Here is a 23,064-nt window from a genome sequence, read left to right on the forward strand (position 1 = left end):
CGCGCACCTGGCCGCCAGGTGAGGGCGGGCGCCGCGCAGGCGCAGGGCCGGACCCACGCGCGCACCTGGCGGCCGCCGAGCGGAAGCCGTTGCCGCCGTGGTTGCCGCCGCCCGCCCGGCTTCAGCCCCCCTCAGGCCGCGGGCGGCCGCCGTGCGCCGCGCTCCCCTCCGCCGTGCTGCCGCCGGAGCCAGGTGAGCGGGGGCAGCGTCCGCTGCCGCTTCTCCTCGGCCGCCGCGCGAGTTTGGGGGGGGGGGGCGGAGGGGGGGCGGACACACGACTCCCGTCGCCCCCTCCGGCCCCGGTGTATGGGGACGGTCCGGCCCCGCGTGTCCCCGCCGTAGGGAAGCGCGGAGGGGCCGAGCAGAGGGGACGGGCGCTGCCGCGAGGCGCACGGAGCGGGGGACGCCCGGCGCTGCCCGCGGGAGGTGCCCGCTGCCACGTCCCGCTCCCGCCCCGGCGGGGGGCTGCGGGGCTGCCCCGTCCCGCCGCAGGCAGCCCGGCCCCGCTGCCCGGCGGGAGGCGGCGGCGCCCGCAGACGGTGTGTTGCTTTTGGAGAGCTGACAAGGGAAGCGAATCGTAACGCGAATAACCCAACTTTCGGTCGTCCGTAACTTTGTGCGAGCGCGCTCACATATCGAGGAGGCTTCGTTAAACGTTTGAATGGGTCGAATAAAAAACGTCTTGCTGGAAGTGTTAATCTTGGGTATTCATCTTAGTAATGTTTTACGTGTTAGCGTTCTGTCACAAAACTGCACCTTTTATCTGATAAACGGTAAGCAGTCCTGATCTGTTCAGCCTTGAGGAAAGCCGGTGCCCGGTACTGAGCGGAGAGGCAGAGGCGAAGCCGCAGCCCTAGGGCACAGCCAGCGTACGGCATACGCTTCCTTTTTTCAGCCAGTTCGCCCACTGGCTTGGTCAGCTTGGCATCTGCTCCTGTCATTGCGAGGCCTCTCAATAACAAAGCAAAGTAAAAATTAAGTTAGTTACAGAGAGCCAGACTTACTATTTCTGCTGCGCTGCGGGGAGGAGCTGAGCAGCTTTCCTCCTCCACGTAACTGCTGCTGCTATTTAACCTTCCCCTGGTTTTGGGTGGGGCAATACCGGCCGCAGCCTGGATATCTTGACTGCTGTCAAAATAGAAACAGGATATAATTGCCCTTTTTGTGACACTGCCCCAGAGTCTGTGGTCCTCGGTGTCTGACTGCATTGCTTTGAGACGTTCCTTTACATTGACGTGTTGCCTGGCCTATCTGCTCAGTGAGCTGATGCCTAGAGCAGGGCTTTCCCTTGTTTTGGGGCCAAGGTAGAGAAGCATGTTTGTGATGTGAATTGCTGATCAGGTGCTGCCCAGCACTCACGAGTTTCTCCTCCTCATCTGCTCATTTCTGTGCTTATGTTCTAGAAGATTGGAAAGGGCTTCAAGTTTCCAGACTCTGAAGTGCTAGACTTCATGTAAAATGCAACTTTATTCACTTGCCTGACTATTTTCTGTCTGATTTTCTGAAGGTTTGCTGATACCATGTGCTGTAGGTTATAGTTCTGCTTATAAACAGAGGAATCGTGTCACAAAACTACTTACAGTTACTAATGAAGTTCCATAGTCAAATCAGTGTTTGTTTTGGTTTTGTTATGTAAATTTATTCAACAGTGACACATAGAGCCAGTCACGTGGGGACAGGAGGAAAGACAAGACACCTTTGGTAGGTTCCGACAAAGATCAGTTTAGCAGCAATTGACCTAGGAAACCTTATTACATTATAAATAAATAAATAAATAGTCCCAAAATAAACAACAACAATAAGAAAACTTGCTTTGCCTTACACTTGTGGTTTAAACAACTTTAAATTCTAAGGCCAATTAGTGAGTAAAACCGTGACTTCAGGCCATGCACTTAATGCTCAGATGCTCTCTTCCATAATAATCACTGCGGTGGATTACTCCAGTCTTTGCTAGAAAAATCTGTGCCCTTAGACTTTCTAAAACTGAGACCGGATAACTGAATATGTTCTGTATTCCTCTTAGAGCTTCCTCTTTTCCCGAGCAGAATAAGATTTCCACAGTCTGAGCTTCAAAGAATGCATGTGAAGAAACAGTATCTGGGGTTTGCCAATATCTAGTCTTTTAGGAGCTGTGACCTGTCTAGGAGAGTAACAAGCAGAAATATCTTAGTGGAACAGGCAAGTATCTTTTCCTGCAAGTGCAGAGACAGAAACTGACCAAATGATTCTGTTTCACTGTGTCAGGTGAAGCCTTAATCCTTAAGTTCTGTGTGTTTCATTTTGTAAGTTATTTGTTTATATAAGACAGATACTAATATTATCATGAGCAGTAGTGTACTTTGGTAAACTTTAGCAACCCTTTCCATTTTCCTCAGTTTCTGAAGTGCTTTTGTTCTTGATTGCATGGAAAGCTTCAGTATTCCATATTGAGCTAAGCCTGTATGAAAATTTCACTTCAAATTTGACATTTCTTAGTCCTGAGATAGTAACGTGAGTGGATGTTCTTCTGAGATGTACTTCTGGGAAATCGGCACAGGTTTGTATAGTGATTTTTATTTATTTATTTGGTAAAAAAAAATCTCAATTTACATGGTAGTAGAAGAAGAAAATATCACTTTCCAAAATTATTATTTCAGTAGCTAATAATTTAGTAGCATTTGTGTTGGTATTCATGAATGAAAAGACAAAAAGCCTCGTCTAGAATTTTAGGTTCAGCTGTATTGGTGGTGACAACAGGACTTCTTAGCAGTCCAGCAAATGTAGCTGGGTATCTTTAACAGACTTTTGCTAATCTGGTGAGAACGGCTGATCATCACAGTCAGGTCTTTTTTTCTTCAAGAATTTGATCCATGTTTCCTCCTCCCACACCTGCTTTGTGATTGGGGAACATTAGGGATTGGTGAAGGGACTGCATACTTGGATATGAGAAAATAGAGAAGTTTTTAATGAGACTGTGATGTTGGAGTTAGGAATTAGCTTAAGGTTGAACCTAAGTTGTATTAAAAATTGTGATTGAAATCATCTATAAGGCTTAAATCATTATTTTTTTGAAGTATATTTTAGGTTCCATAAACAACATGCTCAGGAAACAGAACCCTATTTAACATAAAAGTGCATTTTCAAACAATTTAAAAAACAACAACAACAACAAAAAACTAAGGTCAAATATATTGTTCAGTTTTATTCAGACCAAGCTAACAAACAGTCAGACTTGTCTACATGTTGGCTACTACAGTGAGGTTTTCTTGTACGCCAGGGTGTTTGCAGACAGTCTGACACCAGAGTTAGTGGGTGGCATAATGTAACATAGACTGTGTATTGAATTCATGCGCTACCTATGTGATGTGGTTTGAAGTAGTATGGCAGCTGCTTTTCAGCGCTTTCTAGAAGACTTATAGCGCATATAAGTTTTCTGGTTATTTTCTTTAAAAATAAACACAAACAAACAAAACCCCTTCCCTGAAATCAAACTTCTGGTGTTCAGGGCTAATTATTTCAAAGTGCTGCAAAAATGCAGGCTACTATTAGTGGAAATAACTCTAATGAATAGCATATTAAATACTTTGCTGAACAGTCACCTCAGGGAATTTAATTGTGCCACATATTTCTTCAGCATGTCCTGGAGGATGGAACAGTAGCTTGGTCTGTGCTTACTGATGTTGCCATAAAAATGTGTGAGGTGTTTGTGGGGAATAAAGATTGCATTTCTGACTACAGAATTTATCCTGGTTAAAAACTGTAGAAAAGGCACAGTTTTCATGACAAAAGTTGTTTGGATAATGTAGTCTGTGTTCTGGAAACTAATACTGTTTTGTATGATAAAGAGCTTTTCTCTTACTGTCAAGCACTATCCTTTTAATATATTTTGTCAATAAAATTACACTCAGAATTTGTCCATATTAAAAGTATGGGCATTTGTAGCAAAGGAGCCTGTGTTTGTCCATTTCACTGCTGCACCAACTATTCCAAGGCTATTACTTGACCCTTTCTTCCCAAAACAGCCTCTGAAGCACCACTTGCACTATTTATGTGTACAGCATGCTGCCACATATGCTACTGGAATGTACGAATCCACACTGAAAGGAAAAGTTGTGTTGCTCTACTCACACAGCCCACTTACGTGAATTGTCATTTCATTTCTGGGGACAGACACAATTCACCTGTGTGCTATGGCAGTGGTTATGCATGAGCAGGCAGTACAGATGTCTCCAATACAAGGAAATATGTTGTCAAAGATAAAAATTAATATAGTTGCACAGAAAACTAAATGATGAGTAAATTGCTATATATATCCTTGTTTGCTCATTAGCTCTACTTATTATAGTATTTAATGGCATGTCTAAAAACAGATGTATGCAAAACAGTGTAAGAAATAGTGTCGATGAATTACAGATTTTATTTTGCTTTACAAATATGCGTTGACTATTTTGTTGTGTTAATCGTGGGTGTCCTAAGGATTTGTATATGCTCAATTTTTAAAGGAAATAATTCAAAATAAAATTAACATCAATTTGGTTTGAGTTTTTGGTAAAATGTGCCTGTGTGCTTCAAATGCTTTGTGAAGGATAGGTTGTTATGCCACCATCAAAGCCAGAAGCAGATTTTATTCATCTGAAGTATGTGCTAAAATCTACATTAGAAATCTTTGGTATCATGTAGTCCCTTTTTCTTTCTTATTGCAGGAAACAAAGCTAAAGTTTATATGGTATACGTAGAACTGGACAAAATGAGTTAGCAAGCTTAGCAGATGTAAAAATTGTTATATTAATTTAAATGCTGAAAACAGAGTGGTAATCTGATAACCGCAACTTTAGCTCTCTTGCATAAATGTTAAAGATTTTTGTGATACAAAGGCAGATAACAGATGTGTGGCCATATCATGTAATTTTTCTACCCTTTGCTTGAGTAGTCTCATGCCAGCTCATTAAATTAAAAAGGGAGTCTTAAATATTTGATTCAAATATTCAGTTTTCAAATTAAAGCATAATTTCAGTGTTAAACAGTCAATGTTGCTATGAAGAATTAACTTTAGCTCATCTTTTCATGTTATATCTCAAAACAGAATGTATATTGGCGCTTAACCTTTCCCTTGTTATGGACAAATTTAATCCTCTTTATCATGACAAAAAGGCCCAGAGGAGTAGGATGGAGGATGTTGTAGCTTGCTTAGTGATACAAAAAAAATTGAGGGCAATGATGTTTGGAAACAAACAAGAACATCTTAATGCTCCCCTCCCTAGATGTTTGTATGATAGACTATGACTAAATGGCTGCATGTGAAATAAGGTTGCCAGGTGTCTTATACATATATTTGAAGTACTTTATATTACACATATGTATATATATAAAGTTTTCTTTTTCTATTTGAAGAAAATGTATGTATATAGCTTGTTGGAATCCTGAGCTTTATGACTTAACTGATATTGCATGTGCTTATGCATGGTGCACTGAGAAACAATAATGTGATTTTTTTTTTATATAGTGTTACGAAAACATTTGTGGTTAACAGGTTGCAGAAGCTGCAGACTCACGCTGAGGCTGTGCTTATTTAGCAATAGTGGTTTTACAAGTTACAGTCTCTTTGGCAGGTGCTGAAATGTACATATGCTTTGTGATTTGAATTATGTATTGGGTTTATGTGGCAAGGTTTTGGTAGCTGCAGGGGTGGCTGGCCTCTGTGAGAAGAGATGAGGGGCTGCCCTGTGCTGGACACAGCCGGCTCCAAAATGGGCCCACTGCTGGCCAAAGTTGAGCCAACCAGCGTAGCAGGTGGTGCCTCTGTGATAGCATATTTAGGAAAGGGTTAAAAAAAAAATATGAAAAAGCTATGCAGCAGCTGTGAGAGAGGAGTGAGAAAAATGTGAGAAAAACATTTCTGTTGACCCAGGTCAGTGAAGAGGGAGGGGAGGGGGTGCTCCAGGCACCAGAACAGAGGCTCTCCTGCAGCCTGTGGAGGAGACTATGGCTTGAAAGACCATGCAGACGTTGGTCACAGCCACCACAGGGTTGTGAGGGAAAAGTCCTGTGTAATGAACTTAATTTCCTCATATGACAAGGTTACCCACCTAGTTAACTAAGGGAAACCAGCTGGTATAATCTTTTTGTATTTGAGCAAAGCTTTCAATGTTGTTTCTTACAGTATCTTTCTGGGTGAAGTGTCCAGCAAACGGCTAGATAAATATGGAACACGATGGGTGGGCAACTGGCTGATGGGTCGGTCTCCAGGGGCTGTGGTAAATGGGGTTGCATCAAGCTGATGACCAGTCACTAGGGGGGTTCCACAGGGTTACATTTTAGGGTCAATCTCTTTAATGTTTTCATAAATGACCTGGATGCAGGACTCAAATGTATACTAAGTAACTTTGCAGGTAACACTAAACTAGGAGGAGCTGTTGACTCCCTAGAGGGCAGAGAGGCTTTACAGAGAGATCTTGACAAATTAGAGGGCTGGGCAATCAGCAACCACATGAATTTCAACAGTAGTGAGTACCAGATTGTGCACCTGGGACAGGGTAACCCTGGCTGTATGTACAGACTGGGGGATGAGAAGCTTAAGAGAAACTGTGGAAAGAGATCTGGAGGTGCTGGTCAATGGCAAGCTGAATGGTCAGCAGTGCGCCCTGGCAGCCAGAAGGGCCAGCTGTACCCTGGGGTGCACCAGGCACAGCACTGCTAGCCGGTCGAGGGAAGGGAACTAAATAGTGGAATTAAGGGAATTAAATAGCGTCCAAAGGAGGGCAACAAAGATGGTGAAGAGGGGAAGATATATGAGAAGTGGCTTAAAGTCACTCAGTTTGTCCAGCCCAGAGCAGAGCAGCCTGAGGCCTCATGGCGGCCTGCAGCTCCCTCACAAGGGGAGCGGAGGGGCAGGCACTGAGCTCTGCTCTCTGGGGACAGCGACAGGACCCGAGGGAACGGCATGGAGCTGGGACAGGGGAGGGTCAGGCTGGGGGTTAGGGAAAGGTTCTGCACCCAGAGGGTGGTCAGGCACTGGGACAGGCTGCCCAGGGCAGCGGTCACACTTAGGAACTGACTGTGATCCCTATTATCCCGTAGCTGCTTGAGTGGAGAGGAGATAAAAGAGTCAGGAATGAAGTGAAGTGAAGCTTGGGAAGAAGCAGGTTGGGGGGTGGGGAAAGTGTTTTTAGTTTTGTCTTTGTTTCTCACTGTCCTAGTCTATTTTTAATTGACAATAAATTTATCTTCCCTGAGTCTGTTTTGCCTATGATGGTAATTGTCAAGTGATCTTTCTGTACTTATCTTAACCCACAAGCTTTACCATCTTATTTTCACTCCCCATCCTGCTGAGGAAAGGGAGTGAGAGAGCAGCTGGATGGGCATCCGGCAGGTTGGTAAGTTGGTTGCAATCCTTCCCCAAGAAAGAAAGAACAAGTTTTTATTCTTGTATTTACTGTATATGGGCATCAGTATAGCACAAGGTTATCAGTACTAAAGAAAATTGGGAAAATAATGTTTGAGATGGAAGTGCACTGGATTTATTTTTTGGAGGGGCGAGGGAGAAATTTGTGAGCCTTGTAAAAGGTTTTTTTGGTATGTTTTAGTATCTACGTAGGGATGCTATAATAGGATTAGATTAGGATGCTATAATAGGATTAGAAATCGTTCTGCCCCTCTGTGTTTTTGGAACAACAGTTCTATGGTAAAACTACTGTGGTTTGAAAGTGTGGGTTTATTTCAAAAGCTGACATAAGTTTTGAAATAAACTTTAATATGAACAGCTTTGGATGCCTAAACCTGCAAATTCTTGAGGGAAACTGAGTGATGTCTTTTTCTCTTTTCTACAAGTTATATCTCTTCCTGAGAATATATTATTCTAATTAAAAATGCTGAATATATTTCTGTTTTAAATGATGAAAGAGAAAAGTTATTTTTGTTATATTTATGTCATTTTATTTATTTATTTGTTTATTTATTTTTGCAGTTCTGTGGTCAGTAGTTAACCAGCAGGAATTAACAATGGCTTTTACCTACCTGCTGCTTAGTTCTCTTCTCAGTTCACATACGTGCAACTCATGCAAAAATAAATCAGTGTTTTGAATTCAGGCTGGTTGCTTTTTTTAACCTTTCTTTAAAACTGCCAGTTATGCAGAGAGAATTTAATTCAAATCACTTGGATGCTGGTAGCCCTGAAATGTTTTTCATATTTCCTCATCTTTGAAAGCCACTGAGTAATTGCCTGTCTGTGAAAAAGAATTTAGTTCCTGAAAAAGGAGTACTCTGACATATTCTCTTGATGAGTTGCACCAGAATATCCCAGAAAAGTGCAGTACAAGTGAATGAAAAAATACATAAATTGATTGCTTGGTACTCAGCCTAAATTAACCTACTACCAATTACCTGTATTAAGTCTGCATTTAACACGTATACTGATAACTAAATGAATCTTAATTTATTTTTTTTTTCCTTCTTGGCAGTCTGGTTACTTAAGTCTGATATTGAAATATAAATGTTTTTCAAAATATTAGAAATTTCAAAGCTGTAGAAGTAAGTGGTTTGAGAAGTCCTTTCTGTCTTTATTATTCACTTTTCACATGGAGCTTTCTGCATAGAACTTGAACTCACCATATTGATTGCATGTTTTCCTTCTATCCCATAACTGAACTAGAATTCCATCCTTAAAATTCCTTAATTTTCAAAATTTGGAATAAAATTAATGTGAAGTAGTGACTTTGTCTAGAAATTTATATTTATATTTATAATAGTGACTTTGGAATGCCTGCTTTCTGGTTCTTCTATTTGAAGTATGTTTAAAAAAAATGGGGAAAGCACATCTTGGGTATTTTACAGATAGGTAAAGCCAATCTTTAAGTGATGGACATATGTTTCCTGACAGTTGGAAGTTGTGAATTAATTCCTGCCCATTGCTTTATTGTAGTTTTACATAGTTGTATATACTAGATATCTAACTTCATACTTTTTATTTTAATTTACAGGTATTATATTTTCAAGAAATGGTGTGACCTATTCAGTATTAAAGAACATCATTCACAGGAAAACGTTTGTTTTGTGACAAACTTTTTAAACTGGAATGGCTTTGAAAAAAATGCCTAAACTATTCAAGAAATTATTTTTTCACTGGAAACTTTGGAAATTTAGCATTATTGTGTTTTTCTTTCTGGTATTTTTATTTTTATTACAAAGAGAAGTGGGCGTTCAAGATTTTAAAGATGAAGGAGGGATTGAGCCAATTGTCAGAAAGAAAAGTCATGTATTAGGTCTTGTGCTAAATGCTATGAACAATATCAACGGTGCAAAGCCAAAAATGCAAATAAAAGCACCTGTTAGGCAAACTAAAGTTCCTGGAGAGAGACACTGTTTGCCAGGACACTACACTGCAACGGAACTAAAACCCTTTCTAGATCGACCTCTTCAAGATCCTAATGCTCCTGGAGCTTCTGGTAAAGCATTTAAAACCATCAACTTAAATTCAGAAGAGCAGAAAGAAAAAGACCGTGGAGAAGAAAAACACTGTTTTAATGCATTTGCGAGCGATAGGATTTCATTACACAGAGATCTTGGACCAGACACTCGACCTCCTGAGTATGTGGAAATGTGTATGTCCCAGTAGTTGAAAAACTTGTCAGAAATAGAAATGTGAAGACCATAAAGTGATTTGATTTCAGCATTAGATTATCATTTAGGAGAGGAATAGTCTCTTGGTGATACACGATGATTTACTGTACATAATGTTCCACAGTGCAAAAGCCAAGAAAGTTTAGAAAGGCTCACTTATTTCATGGTTTTGAATTCATAGTAACCATATTTAAATAAGGTTTTCTACTTCTGCCTTTAAGCTACATTTTCTCAGTGACTTTCTGGAAACCTGCTAAGTTTTACTTAGAAGAAAACTAAAACTGTGGCTTAAACTTCTATTTTAAGCACCATTCCCTACCCCCACCCTTTTTTATTAATAAAACCACCAGCATAATTTAATAAAGTAGGAATAGTAAACTGGTGAACCAAGCAATGGACCATCTCTGCAATCTGTAAGAAGGAGAAACTTTATTAATGAAGACTTTAGGACTTGGTGGTTAGAGTGGATTTTAGTTTTGAGCGATCTCTGTTCATGTTCTCAGCTGTTTGTGTCAGAAGTGACTAACCTTACTGAGCTGCTGCTGCACCACTCTACATGTGGTACAGCTCACAGTAACCTTTACTGGAGTGTAACTGGTGAGATTTGGCCTGTATGTTTTGTGAGGGCTTTGGCAGTGGCTGTGATAATTGCCTTGAGAAGTATTCCAGTCTCTAGAGTTGACAGGCAATAAACAGTGAGAGTGAAACCAACTTAGAAATACAGGAGTATTGTCATGTCTTCTTGTCTTACAATTGGATTTGGAGTTCTATTCAGAATACATCCATTTTGAAAAAAATTGTATGTTTAAAATTGTTTCCCTTGAATGCGATATACTGTTCTAAGCATTGTGATTATTTCTAAAAATTATTGAAGTTCTGAATTTGATTTGTTCTATTTTTCCTTTCAAATGTTTCATTTCTTCTTGTAAATACTTTTGTTCATGTTTTTGGATTTCAACAGTAATGGTGACTTAGTCTGACTTTGCTCAGTGTATGCTGGTCTCAGTAGAAACACATATTTTTGTCTGAAGAAGACCTGGGTGCTATATGAAATGTACTCAAATGTTTCTGAGACAGAAGTCGAAATTGTTCAAGTGGAATTCTTATGTATCAGATTTTTACAAGATACTTTGTGCAGCTTTCCCAGCTGGAGCACCCGATTTTGTGCTCCAAAATCTGCACAGAAATTGGAGAAGCTGAAAGATTTAATGTCCATACTTTAAAAGCTTTATACTAGAAAGGGAAGGGTTTCTTTTAAGAGTTCAAATCAAAACTTTTTGTCCATTTTGTAACATTTGATACTTTCCAATCTGTAGATGTATTGAACAAAAGTTTAAGCGTTGCCCACCATTGCCAACCACAAGTGTTATAATAGTTTTTCATAATGAAGCGTGGTCCACTCTGCTCAGAACTGTTCACAGCGTGATGTATACGTCTCCGGCCATATTGCTAAAGGAAATTATATTGGTGGATGATGCCAGTGTAGATGGTAAGAAGTCTTCCTATTTTCCCTTGAACAGCCTTTATTTATTTATTTTAAGGCATGTTAGGAATGTATATAGAATGGGTTAAAAGAGGATATCTCCTTACCACCATAATGAATACCATATGGTTTTCAAAGTGCTTTTGTTTCTTTTATTTCCTATAAAAAAAAAAAAAATAGTTCTCCCACATTTTTTCTTTGTAAGCATTGTCAAATAAGAAATTCTTGTTTGCTCAGAGTTTTTTAAACCCCAATTCTGATTATTCAAATTCTAGGGCTGCTTAAACAGTAAAAATGGTTTTATGGCAAGTAGCTCTGTAATATGTGCTTAAAACTAATTACAGTTTATAGAACGAAGTACCTAAGGATAAATTGGCCAATGCTTTTAGGTCTTTGAATTTTATCATAGTGATTGCCTTTATGCAAATGAATTTAATTAATATGAAATGAAACTTCTTTCCTAAAAAAAAAAAAACATTATTTGATGGAAAAATAATTTTTAGTACTTCAGCTGATTGACAAAAAGAATTAGGCATACTGAGTATGATCATAAATGCAAGTTCAAAAACTTTATATATTTAACTTTAGATGAACATGTCTGTACATACATGCTTTCATCAGTTTGTTTAGACTTATTTGCAGGTCTGTATCTAGTGTATTGAAGCACTTGGATGTGAAGTATGTTCAGCAGTGCAGTTTAATATGAAGGGTGGACAGAGGGAGGAAAATCGTGGGATGTTTTATGAGGGATGTTGGGTTGTTTATCAAATTTTGCACCTTTAAAAATTATTTCAATATAGCTTCTGTTGCAAGTAAGTATTGTAGACTCTGAAAACCATGTGTAAAATGAGCTGTCATTAATGAAAAAGATTGCAGGTTCTGCAGGTAGTCTAAGTAGATACTTGATGAATTTGCCATGAGAGTGGATTTTGAGTTGATATTCAAACAGTTGATACTGCAGAACAGATATACTAGCAAATGTTCTTTTTTAGAATTATAGTGAATCCTTTATTCTGTTAGTTTATACATGCCATTGTCTAAAATTTCATATTACAACAGTGAATAATATCCTAAAACTGGTTTGTCTTTCTAGAATACTTGCATGGTAAACTAGATGAATATGTGAAACAATTTCAAATTGTTAAAGTAGTCCGTCAAAAGGAAAGAAAAGGTCTAATCACTGCACGGTTGTTGGGAGCTTCGGTAGCAACAGGGGAGACCCTTACCTTTCTGGATGCTCACTGTAAGTGTAACTATGCCAGGTCTGGTTTAAAATAATGTTGTCTTTGATTTAATGTTGCAGTTTTATGAGTTATGTACATCAATATTGCATAAACTCTTGAACTGCTATTTTGTGTTATTTAAAGTATAACTGGCAGTGCCATTTAAAAACAGCACATGTTGGTTTACTGTGGGTATGTTAAATTATTCTCTGTGTACTAATATATAGTCAAGTGAAAATTCAGTGCTTGTTCCCATTTTCTCCATAGGTGAATGCTTTTATGGCTGGTTGGAGCCACTATTGGCAAGAATAGCTGAGAACTCTGTTGCTGTTGTAAGCCCTGATATTGCTTCTATAGATCTCAACACTTTTGAATTCAGTAAGCCATCCCCTTATGGGCATAACCACAATAGAGGGAATTTTGATTGGAGTTTGTCATTTGGATGGGAGTCTCTTCCTAAACATGAAAATAAAAGAAGAAAAGATGAAACTTACCCAATTAGGTAAACACATTTTGAGTAATATCCTTCAGTATTCATATATTTTTGTTATAAAAAACTATTTGTAAATGATCTAGTTCTTCACATGAGCATGATCAGAAGTCTTAGCATCTTAGATGTTTTTTGTGATATTTGCTTTAGGAACCAAGTTGTGAATTTTACAGCTTTCATACAAATGCAGCTTCCTTAAGAAGTTGTTCTGCATTACTGTTTTCTCACAGACACTAGGAAGATCATAAGCAATTTCTGTTATTTATTTTTTTTTTCAGGAGGGAGAGGGAGAGGGGAACTATAAACTGTTCTTTTTAGAGACAGTACCACAGACTCTGTCTCTCCATCCATCATCCCTGAAAGAATGACAACAAAGGTTCAGAGCACCTTGTAATAGACTGTTTCAGTGGTGCATTCAGTGGTAATTCTTATGGGCTTTGGCCTCAGGCAGGTTGCTGGTCTAAAGGAATAGTAACTTTGCTTGATGTTCTCCATACAGGGAAAAAATTTTCATGATACTGTCTGTTATTCCAGCAGTTGCTTGCCTAAATCAGTTGTTAATAAATGACAATAAAACTTTAAAATGAGACTCAATGTGGGCAGATTTAATTGCTTGTACCAGGAAAATCTATCAGTGTAGTGAAACGCTGATAAATGCATGAAAACGTCCCAGAACATTAATACCGAGTTTCTACATCTGTATTTAAGAAAACCTACCTTAAATATAGTTTGAATCCAGTTTTCTTTAGTAAATTTCTCTTTTTGCAGAACACCTACTTTTGCTGGAGGTCTCTTTTCAATATCAAAAGACTACTTTGAACACATTGGAAGCTACGATGAAGAAATGGAAATATGGGGAGGTGAAAATATAGAAATGTCTTTCAGAGTAAGTTTAGCTACTTAATTAGAACTGGTCTCTACACTGATAAGAGGACAAATTGGTATTAGATTTTGACTTCTCTGCTGGGTCAGCCATCTAGGACATGGAAAATAAATTACTAATGACCTATGAAATAAACTACAAATATGCTCGCTAAACTGTTATTTATTTTTTTTAAAAAATGTGTTTGATAGCTGAGGTGTACGTTCCCAGGGTTAACCTGATTAGGAAATTCACTTATGGTATTCCTGATACATACCCTCTTACTGGTGTTTTTGATTTTGTTTTTTCTTTTTAGGTGTACATTAATTTTTATTTATTTTTTTTTCACCCCCTTAATTGTAATTGTGTTGTACTTACACAAAAAATGTTATTATTAGGTATGGCAATGTGGTGGACAGTTGGAGATCATGCCTTGCTCTGTTGTTGGCCATGTCTTTCGCAGCAAGAGTCCCCATACTTTTCCAAAAGGTACTCAAGTGATTACACGTAATCAAGTCCGCCTTGCAGAAGTCTGGATGGATGAATATAAAGAAATTTTTTACCGAAGAAACACAGAGGCAGCAAAAATTGTGAAACAAGTAGGTGGTGGTGGTGGTATTAGAAATCACACTTGCTGCGTTGAAAGTTTTGGTGAGCAAAAGTTACTTATTGACAAAGTATGTAAGGATTCTAGACATTTTAATGAAAATATAGTCATAGTTTAGTACTTAATCCTGTAGCCCCCCCCAAAAAAATGTAGAAAATACTAAGTAACAGTGTTGATTTCATTTGTTTATATATTGAAGTATCTTTGATTAGTACGTTTTTTCATATATTCTCTAAAATCTTGTGTTGTATGCATGGACTAAGTTTTGGAACTACCAGAAGAGCACAGATGATGTTTGCGTTATCTATGCTCACTACTAACTTGTTTTTTAGAGGAAGAAATTTAATGCCTTCTTAGTCTCAAGTTACTTAGTGTTTTTATTTAAAAAGCAGTTTTTGTTATTCTTCAGCTGCAGAATAAAGTTTATTCAATGGTAGATATTCTATTTCTATCTGTTCAGAAATGTAAGTTAAATTCAGAGTTTGGTGGAAGAGGTATTTTTGTTAGCATTACAGAACTTCGGTGTTTTACCAGCTGGAATTTATGCTTTTCTTTTAGAAGCTATTTTTTCGCTCTTAATATTCACTAAACTTTATTATATTGTATCCATAATAGCATTAGAATTCTTGAGTATGTTTAGCAGATAAAGACAACTGAATTTAGTGTGGGAGACAGTGCTGTACTGACTATTGCGCTTATTAATTAATCCATTTCAGCACCCTCTTTAATGAGATACGTTATATTCAGCAGTTAGTTTTAAAGCTGTGGTCAGTATGGTCTTTACTTGTTTTTACTTTCCCACCTTATGACACTGTTAACATGTCCCTTTGACTAGGGATACTTCTATTGTTTCCATGTCGCAATGTTGTATTTTTTTTCCGTATGCTTTGAAACGCAGCAGGCAGGATGTCAGCGGTGTTATGGTACCACAAAGCAAAGGGCAGTAAGTGCAGTTGTGCAGTACTTTTTAAAAAAGATTAACAAATGAAGCTTAAAACTTGTTTGATGCTACAGTACAGAATATCATAGATTTATGTGTACAAGGTTGATATTAATAGTTTTAATATATTTCTTTTCCATCTTTCCTTCCTTCCATCGCTGCAATAGAAAACATTTGGAGACATCTCAAAAAGGCTTGTCTTAAGGCAGCGTCTGCAGTGTAAAAATTTTACCTGGTATCTCAATAATGTTTATCCGGAAGCATATGTTCCAGACCTGAATCCTTTGTTTTCTGGATATGTAAGTTTAATTATTTTCACTAGCATTCTAGAATCCAGGAAGTTTGCTAATCTTTTATGCTACCTTAGCCATGGTGTTTATATTTTAGCTATCATAAATTTATCTAGAGTTTTCTGTCAATACTGTGGGCAAAGAATCTCTCCTGCATATCACGCTGTTTGAATATTTTGTAGCTCTGGTAACAGTAGCTTTGCTTAAAGAGATCTCTCAACCTGATAAGCAATATTCTGCCCATTACTACTAATGAGAGTGACACACAAGGACTAAGCCAGTGGTGAGAGATTTCCCAAATTGTCAAAATAAATTTAGCTTTATATAGTAAGAAGTATGAGAGAATTTTTATTTCATGTTAATGGAGAAAACTGTACTATGACAGCTATATACTCCTCAAATTTAGGTTTATTGCAAGAAAAATATGTGTTCATAGTTTAACATAATTTATTTTAAAGACTGTTGCCTCTCCTCTGTCAACTTCTTAAACTTTGTAATGCTAAAACCAGACAAATTTGAACTACTAATAATTCTTACTCTTGAGTCAATGTGAATATTTAGCATGTATTTACAAATAAAGCTTCCCCTTCCTCCAATTTTTAATATTTTATGTCAGCCTTTTAAAATTTTAATCTGAGTAATGTAATAACCATGTATACTGGTAGCTGAATAATTCACAGTGTGTGGCTGTAGGCAACTGTAATTTAGTTAGTAGGCTTTTGGGTAGAAAAAAAAAATAACCAAGAACAAGATTTTTAGGTTTAGCATAGTAGAAATTAAAAAAATAATAATTAAAAGTTGTAATTGTTGTTAAGCCACAGGTTAGATTTCTAAGCAAGTGAGGCAGTTTAGTTTTTCTCATACCCACTGAGCCTTTTTATTTCTTTTTTGTTGATAACACCTTTTCTTTAGCTAAAAAATGTAGGTAACCACATGTGTCTGGATGTTGGTGAAAATAACCATGGCGGCAAACCATTGATTATGTATTCTTGCCATGGACTTGGAGGAAATCAGGTAAAATATTTGATCCCAAATTTTTATGATCTATTCAGCTGTAACTTTACCATATGAAAGCTTTTCATTTGTTGTAGAGGAATTGGTTCACTTTTAGCATGCATTTTTTTAAATTTTTAATATTTTTTGTAATAATTAATTCCTCTTTGTTCAAGGCAGGTTTCATGTTGTTCTTTGTGTTGTGCCCCACATCTAACATTTTATGTTCAGCATACAGATTCAGGTTTTTTACACCATTACACTACTTCACATGATCTCTCCTTTCTGTGCAAAACCTTTTCAGCCTACCCTTACTACTTTCTTGTGTTTTCTTCTTAATTCCTCTTTTCCTTATTCCTCCTACTATTGCTTCTTTCTCTGCCACCAGGACTCACACTGTCAAGGAAGATGTTAATGGGAATCCAGCCAATGGGAGACCAAGTGGCCAGGCCTGAGACATCTTTCCCTATCTTACTTGCAGCCTCATAGTGTGAGGTCAAAGTAGTCTACCCTATACTGGTTAATGCAAGCGAATAATATGACTGAATTTGTCCAAGAAGAGCTCTTTTTGATGCATAGATCTTGGAGGCAGCAATGATCTTCTGTTTCTTCTACAGTATGACTTGCAATAGATGTCAGATACTGAATTCTTCAGGCACTGCTGTAATACTAACAAAAGTAACATCTCCCTCCCCCAGAAATGCACAATTCTCTGTTGCTTTAAAGAGCTATTTGAAGAATAAAGTTTATTGACTGTAGATCCTTAATAGTTAAAGTTCAACAAAGATTTAAATGTTTTGGTTAGAAAATTGTTTTATTTTTTTTTCCTTTTTTTCTTTATTTTTTTTTAAAATAAAATCTTTGATTATAAAAAACATCCATTTATAGCACTCTGAAAACTTAGACACTTGATCCTAATTGTGGAAAACAGAATACTGTCTGTATTAACAGCTACCCTGTTATGTTAGCTTCTTACAGTACTGAAGTTTTTATTAGTAGTAGTACTATTCTGTTCTAATACTGTATTAGCCTTTTCAAATAGTCACAGTCATTAATGCAGGAATAGTGTACCAAGACATTGTATTAAGAGATAGATCTGCTGTATGCTTGTCATCTCTTTCTAAGTTATCTTGGATTGTACTAGAACTGGTGTTTTTAGTTTCTCGTGCCATAATTTAACAGTTTGAGTCTGTTTTAACATAGATTGTGCTTGTAATACACAATAATTGTGCGTATTTTCTTACTTAACCCTTCTCATTACAATACACTGTTTTCAATTGCTTTATGCTCTTTGTTCTCAGACTTCAGCAGTGCAGGCTGAAATTGTTCATGCTACCTGTCCTTTCAGCTCATATGTTTGAGATGGGAGAGGGGAGTGGAAGAAAGAACCTAGCTTTTGAATTGTCCCTCAATTGTTTAACATTTTTTCTTTTTGAGCATATTCTAGATCTGGTAACATGTCCATCTCAATGTCCAAGATGAATGAAGTTTTAAAGCTAGTATTCAAGTCATATTTTCAGGGCTTGCAGAGATTTTGAGTTCAAAAGATAAATCAAAGCAGGTTTACTTAGATTAACAGATTTTGAGTAAACTGTTATGTTTGAGAGCTAAATGACTAAGGAGGTCACTCCTATGAATACCGTTTCAGGCAGTGATGTTGGATGCAGGGACTTAAGAGTGAGATGTCTGTTCCTCAGTGCTACTGCCATTGATGCCAAAGCAGTGAGGGGCCAGAAGCTGACCAACTAGACAGACCATTGAAAGTTGACAGGGAGCTAAGTGAGCATGGCTTAGTAGTCAAAGGAAGGATATGGTGAGTAAGGCTGACATACGGAGCCAAGAAACAGTGGTAACAGGACATGATAGGAATTCTGATGTGTTGAGAGGGAGAAATGGAAGAGACCATGATGATAAGATAGAATGAGAGTATAAAAGGACAGCTATGTCTGTAAATGTTAGAATTAAATCCCTGTTCAGACCTGAACTATAGATAAGGATCCCTGAGCCTAAAAAGTAATCTGCTGTCAGGAAATAACACTAAAATTTACTCACAAAATGTGTCCTTACATTACACTTTTCCAAAAGCTAGTTCACAGAGAACATGACAGCATCCTATTGTTAGCACTTATTGTTTAGTTCAAGCAGCAGAAGTTGACAAATGGCAGTCAGTACTGTTCCATGTGACAAAATCTGTTTTTGGTTCTCTAAGAAAAAGTAAAATCCAGCAACAAAAAAACTGAATAAATATTTCTAAAGTTAAGGAAGGCCAAAACTCAAGTTATCCTTGCAATTATTTCTACTCTTTTGTATCCTTGTAGTTATGATTTCTGGGGGAGCATACAAAGGAATCTTGCATCATAGTGCATGTGTACCAAGTGTTTTTTACAACTTCTACGTTTAAGTACTATTAATTATATTCCATTGCAGTAGTATTTAAAAAGGCTTTCACTTTTGAAAATACTTTTAAAGTGCATACGCTAAAGTCAAATAAATAATTCTGTAGTTTTGAATAGTTGAATAACAAAAGAAATCTATTCCTTCATTTATTGGGATGTCAAAGGGTTAATATAGGTTAGCATAGGTCTTGTTAGCATTTATTTACTAAACTTTTTAAAAATTATTTAAATAGTACTTTGAGTATTCTGCACATCATGAAATTCGGCATAACATTCAGAAGGAGCTTTGTCTGCATGCTTCTAAAGGACCTGTGCAGCTTCACGAATGCAACTACAAAGGCCAGAAAACCTTTGCGCTTAAAGAAGAGCAATGGCAACATCAAAAGGTATTTATACTGTACAGTGAATGGGCATCTTATCAATGATCTTCACGTGAGTTAATTTTTGGTTTCTAATAAAAGAGAAAACACCAACAAAACAGAAGTGAAGCAAAAAAAGAAGTTCAGTTTTGGGAGAAAAATGTAGATACCAGATCAAAACTTGATGATTTCACTATTGTAAAGTAGTCACTTAAAAAAAAAAAAAAAAACGCTTGATATCAATTAGTGTGTGCATCTGTGCATGCACCTGAAAGTCAATTGAAATGTTTTGTATCTTTTAAAATATTTACTTTTTACTAGCAAAACAATCTGGCACTTGTGTTCTACTCATGTTTTTTCACTAGCCTCCTTCTGCACTACCTACCTGGCCTTACTCTTTTTAAAAACATTGAACTTGCAAGAAATGATGGGAGGGAAGGAAAATTGTGTTTACTTTTTTTTTCTTCTCCTTTCTCACCCACATTAGGATCAAACTCTGTACAGTGCAGCACTACATATGTGCCTTACAGGAAATGGAGAGCATCCAAGTTTGGTATCCTGCAATCCATCAGACCCCTTCCAGAAGTGGATCTTTGGCCGCAGCCATTAAGATTTGCTATTTATAGACATGAGCATTTTATTAAAAAAAAAAATAAAAAATCAGTTCCATTCTACACTGTGTACACTGTGACCATATATGTATACCGCATTTTAAAGTGATGCATATTTAAATGCAGAATGTTTAAACAGTTTCTTCTCTCTCTTATTTAAGATGGATATAAAATGTGTAGGCAAAGATTCCCTAGGAGTCTTTTACACCAAAGAATATTTGAGGTCCCAATTAAGAAAAAACGTTTACAGTATTTCCACAATAAAATTTTATGTGTTGACCATTGATTTGTAGATCTTAGTCCCTTTTCACTTTGGGGACCTTGTATATTTTTTCCACGTATCATAAGTACTTTTGAAAATGACTAATTTTTTCTGCATAGTTACAAGAAATTCTTGTATACTGTCTGAAAAGCAAGAGGCTTTATATATATATATGTGTGTGTGTGTGTGTGTATATATATATGCTTAATTGGTTGACTTAATTTTTTTAATTGTTTAGTTCACTCAGTGAAACTTTCTTACTATTTTTAAAGTTCCCTCATTTGAAAAAAATAAACATTTGACTTTCTGATTAAAGCTAGCATAGGCTAGCATACTGTGCTGTGCCTCTAGCAAATCAGTCCTTTTGTTGTAGAAGAAAATGTCCATTCTCCTTGAAATATGTTATTTATGTATGATCACTTTAATGGAAAATCTTCTTATTCTGATATTAATCTCCTTTTATTTAGCCAAAACTTTTTGTACATTTGTTTTATGATTTCATGAACTTTTAAATTTATGAGAGTTACACTGTAAGATTAACACATTTTTCAGCTTTTTATTTTTACTTTTAAATTGTTATCCACTAACACATTTTATTTCTACCTTTTAGTGATTTATGCAATGTTTACTTAACGTTTTTAATGTTATTTGCACATATTTTCCTGTGCAAACACTTAAATGTTGATTTCCTTTTTTTTATTGCCATTTTCCCTTTTTCAAAGGACTGACCTCAGTTTTAACAGTCAGTGGTCTTCCTAACTGTTTTGCCAGCTCTTTTAATGAAATACTATAGTCTTGTAAGCATCAGAAATATACTTTATTGGATTATGTAGGGGTATTACTTCAGAAATAGCCTTCCTTTAAGTATTTTAAAAATACTTATTTCTTTGGTTATTTTACCAGATACACAGTTGTTAGGCACTATTCTGTTAGTCTTCCATTGCAATCACCAATCATGCCCGTTTTCTGACTGTGCCTATTTCAGACCTTCTTTAATGAAGGTAACTCTTCTGCACAAAAATGTCCTCTTAGGGAACAGAGATGTACTCTAACTTGAAAATGTTTACTTCAGGGTATGAATGTGAGATTAATGATCATCATATACTTAAAACATCTAAGATGACATAAAAATTGCACTTTACTATGGTAAACTTTCATAATAAAGTTCTACATTCTGATTTGGAGAAGACTTAACTGGTTGGTGTGAATTACGGAGATTAAAAAAAAAAAAACTTCAATTGGCACATTTTATGGTATGTTGGGGGCGAAAATTACTATGAAATTAAAATAATATACTTCTAGCAAGCCTAAAGACAAGGAAAAGACTTAACTGTAGTCTAGAAGTGCCAGTAATGTTATTACAGTTTACCAGCTTTCCAGTTTACCAGAACTGTGTTGAACATCCATAATATCTATTCAGTGGAAGAAAATATGAGGTGTAATAGCAACCAACTTGCCTTTATTAATGAACTCTTTAATGTGTGAATCTCAAGAAAGGTGCACATAACGTGGAACAACAAGATCAAGCCTAGTTTGATGCAGTTAGCAATGCTTAGTATTTTAGAAAATACTTAGTATTTCCTTCAAGGACAGCACTAGAAAAAAAAAAAAAAAAAAAAGAGATTAAGAGAAAAGGTCATGGGGAAACACACAGGGAAAGAAAACTCGAATTTTTAAAGTGAAAGCAAAGAAAAGTGGCTGCATGATCAAATATAAAGCTGAGAATAAAAAATGAAAGACTGGGTATTAGAGATTGAAATTAGTATATTTTTTCCTGCTCAAATTTGTCCTTTTGTCCTAGTAAATAATAAATATCATTAAAAATAAATGCTTATTTATCTATAGGATATCTAAAGTTTAATGGATGGATGTGCTTTTTTGTTTTTGATTTGTGATTTTGTTTTGTTTTGTTTTTAATGGGAGAAGGAAACCTGCCTTTTGTCAATTTTGCAAGTCTGGACTAATGAGTTCAGTTTCTGAAGAAACACAAAAGAAATAATTTCAGTACTTCTAAGTCAACAAGAAGACAGCAAGGGAAGACAACAGAAGAATAAGCAAGGACCAGCAATAATTTGTCAGGAACATTAACTTCTGCTAGCTTATTTTTCTGACTTGATAATCATGCCCTTAAGTCATGTCTTGGCTTTTGTTAAAGGTTTTGGTGACACCTGTGAGAATTTCCTATGAATCTCCTATATTGCTATGAAGCAATATGACATAAAATAAGTTGCTATAGGGTAGACATAAATTGTTGAAAAATTGTACTGGAAGGCTGTATGGAATGGAATTCCACCAAGATCTGCCTGTGCCCTTTGATAAATATTTCCGTAATTCAGTAATGGAATATAAACTGTTTTTATTACATTTGCAGATCAAGTATTGGAAGGACAACAAATGCCCTTGACAAACTGGAGGAGTTGAGGAAAAATAGGGTAAAGGTCAGTGAGAAGATTATACAACAAGCATGAAGAGAGGATGGGGAAATGATGTAGGTAGCAACTCTGCTGTTTGACCCCCAGGTATGAAATGTAAACCAAGATTGTTTAAGGAACCAGTTCTAAAAGACAAAGTATCTAGAATAATTTTAAAAGGACTTTAGTTCTTTTAGTTCATAGTTCATGCAAATGTATTATTTTTAAAACCACTAAAGGATAATTTCTTCATGCAACCTCTTTTTCCTACAGATTTGCATATCTGAATTATGATATATCTACTGATTTCTATTTTTTCTTCTTAGACATAGCATTTAAAAATTAGATAGATTTTAAGTAACAAGGTAATGGGTTCTATTGCATTTGGAGGTAGTAATCCTTCCTTGAGCAGGTAGGTACTCATTGCTAGAGAAACTTAATTTTTGTCTTTTCTGGTTTTCTAACTGGCAATCTAAGACCATATTATAACAGATATAGCAATATATGTTGCTCATATAGTCTCATACACTGTTTTCTACAAAG

At 36.7% G+C, this 23,064-nt stretch overlaps 1 protein-coding gene across 3 annotated transcripts; it reads left to right on the forward strand.

The window, feature by feature from the left end:
* Nucleotides 1-39: 39 nt before the first annotated feature.
* GALNT3 (polypeptide N-acetylgalactosaminyltransferase 3) lies at nt 40-22,601 on the forward strand. Of its 3 annotated transcripts, none has more exons than XM_035331364.1 (11): nt 40-192; nt 8,955-9,561; nt 10,911-11,083; nt 12,171-12,320; nt 12,568-12,802; nt 13,559-13,676; nt 14,051-14,251; nt 15,367-15,498; nt 16,402-16,503; nt 19,112-19,264; nt 22,482-22,601. In XM_035331364.1, exons 2-11 carry the CDS (start codon nt 9,050-9,052, stop codon nt 22,512-22,514), a joined length of 1,809 nt encoding a protein of 602 aa, XP_035187255.1. In that variant the 5' UTR covers nt 40-192; nt 8,955-9,049; the 3' UTR covers nt 22,515-22,601. The 3 variants fall into 3 exon arrangements, with proteins under 3 accessions (XP_035187255.1, XP_035187254.1, XP_035187256.1); XM_035331363.1 differs by lacking the exon at nt 22,482-22,601 and adding an exon at nt 19,725-19,890; XM_035331365.1 differs by lacking the exons at nt 19,112-19,264; nt 22,482-22,601 and adding an exon at nt 16,871-17,309 and having other exon boundaries at nt 41-192.
* Nucleotides 22,602-23,064: the final 463 nt, after the last annotated feature.

This window comes from Oxyura jamaicensis, chromosome 7, assembly GCF_011077185.1.
Source record: "Oxyura jamaicensis isolate SHBP4307 breed ruddy duck chromosome 7, BPBGC_Ojam_1.0, whole genome shotgun sequence".
NCBI lineage: Eukaryota > Metazoa > Chordata > Aves > Anseriformes > Anatidae > Oxyura > Oxyura jamaicensis.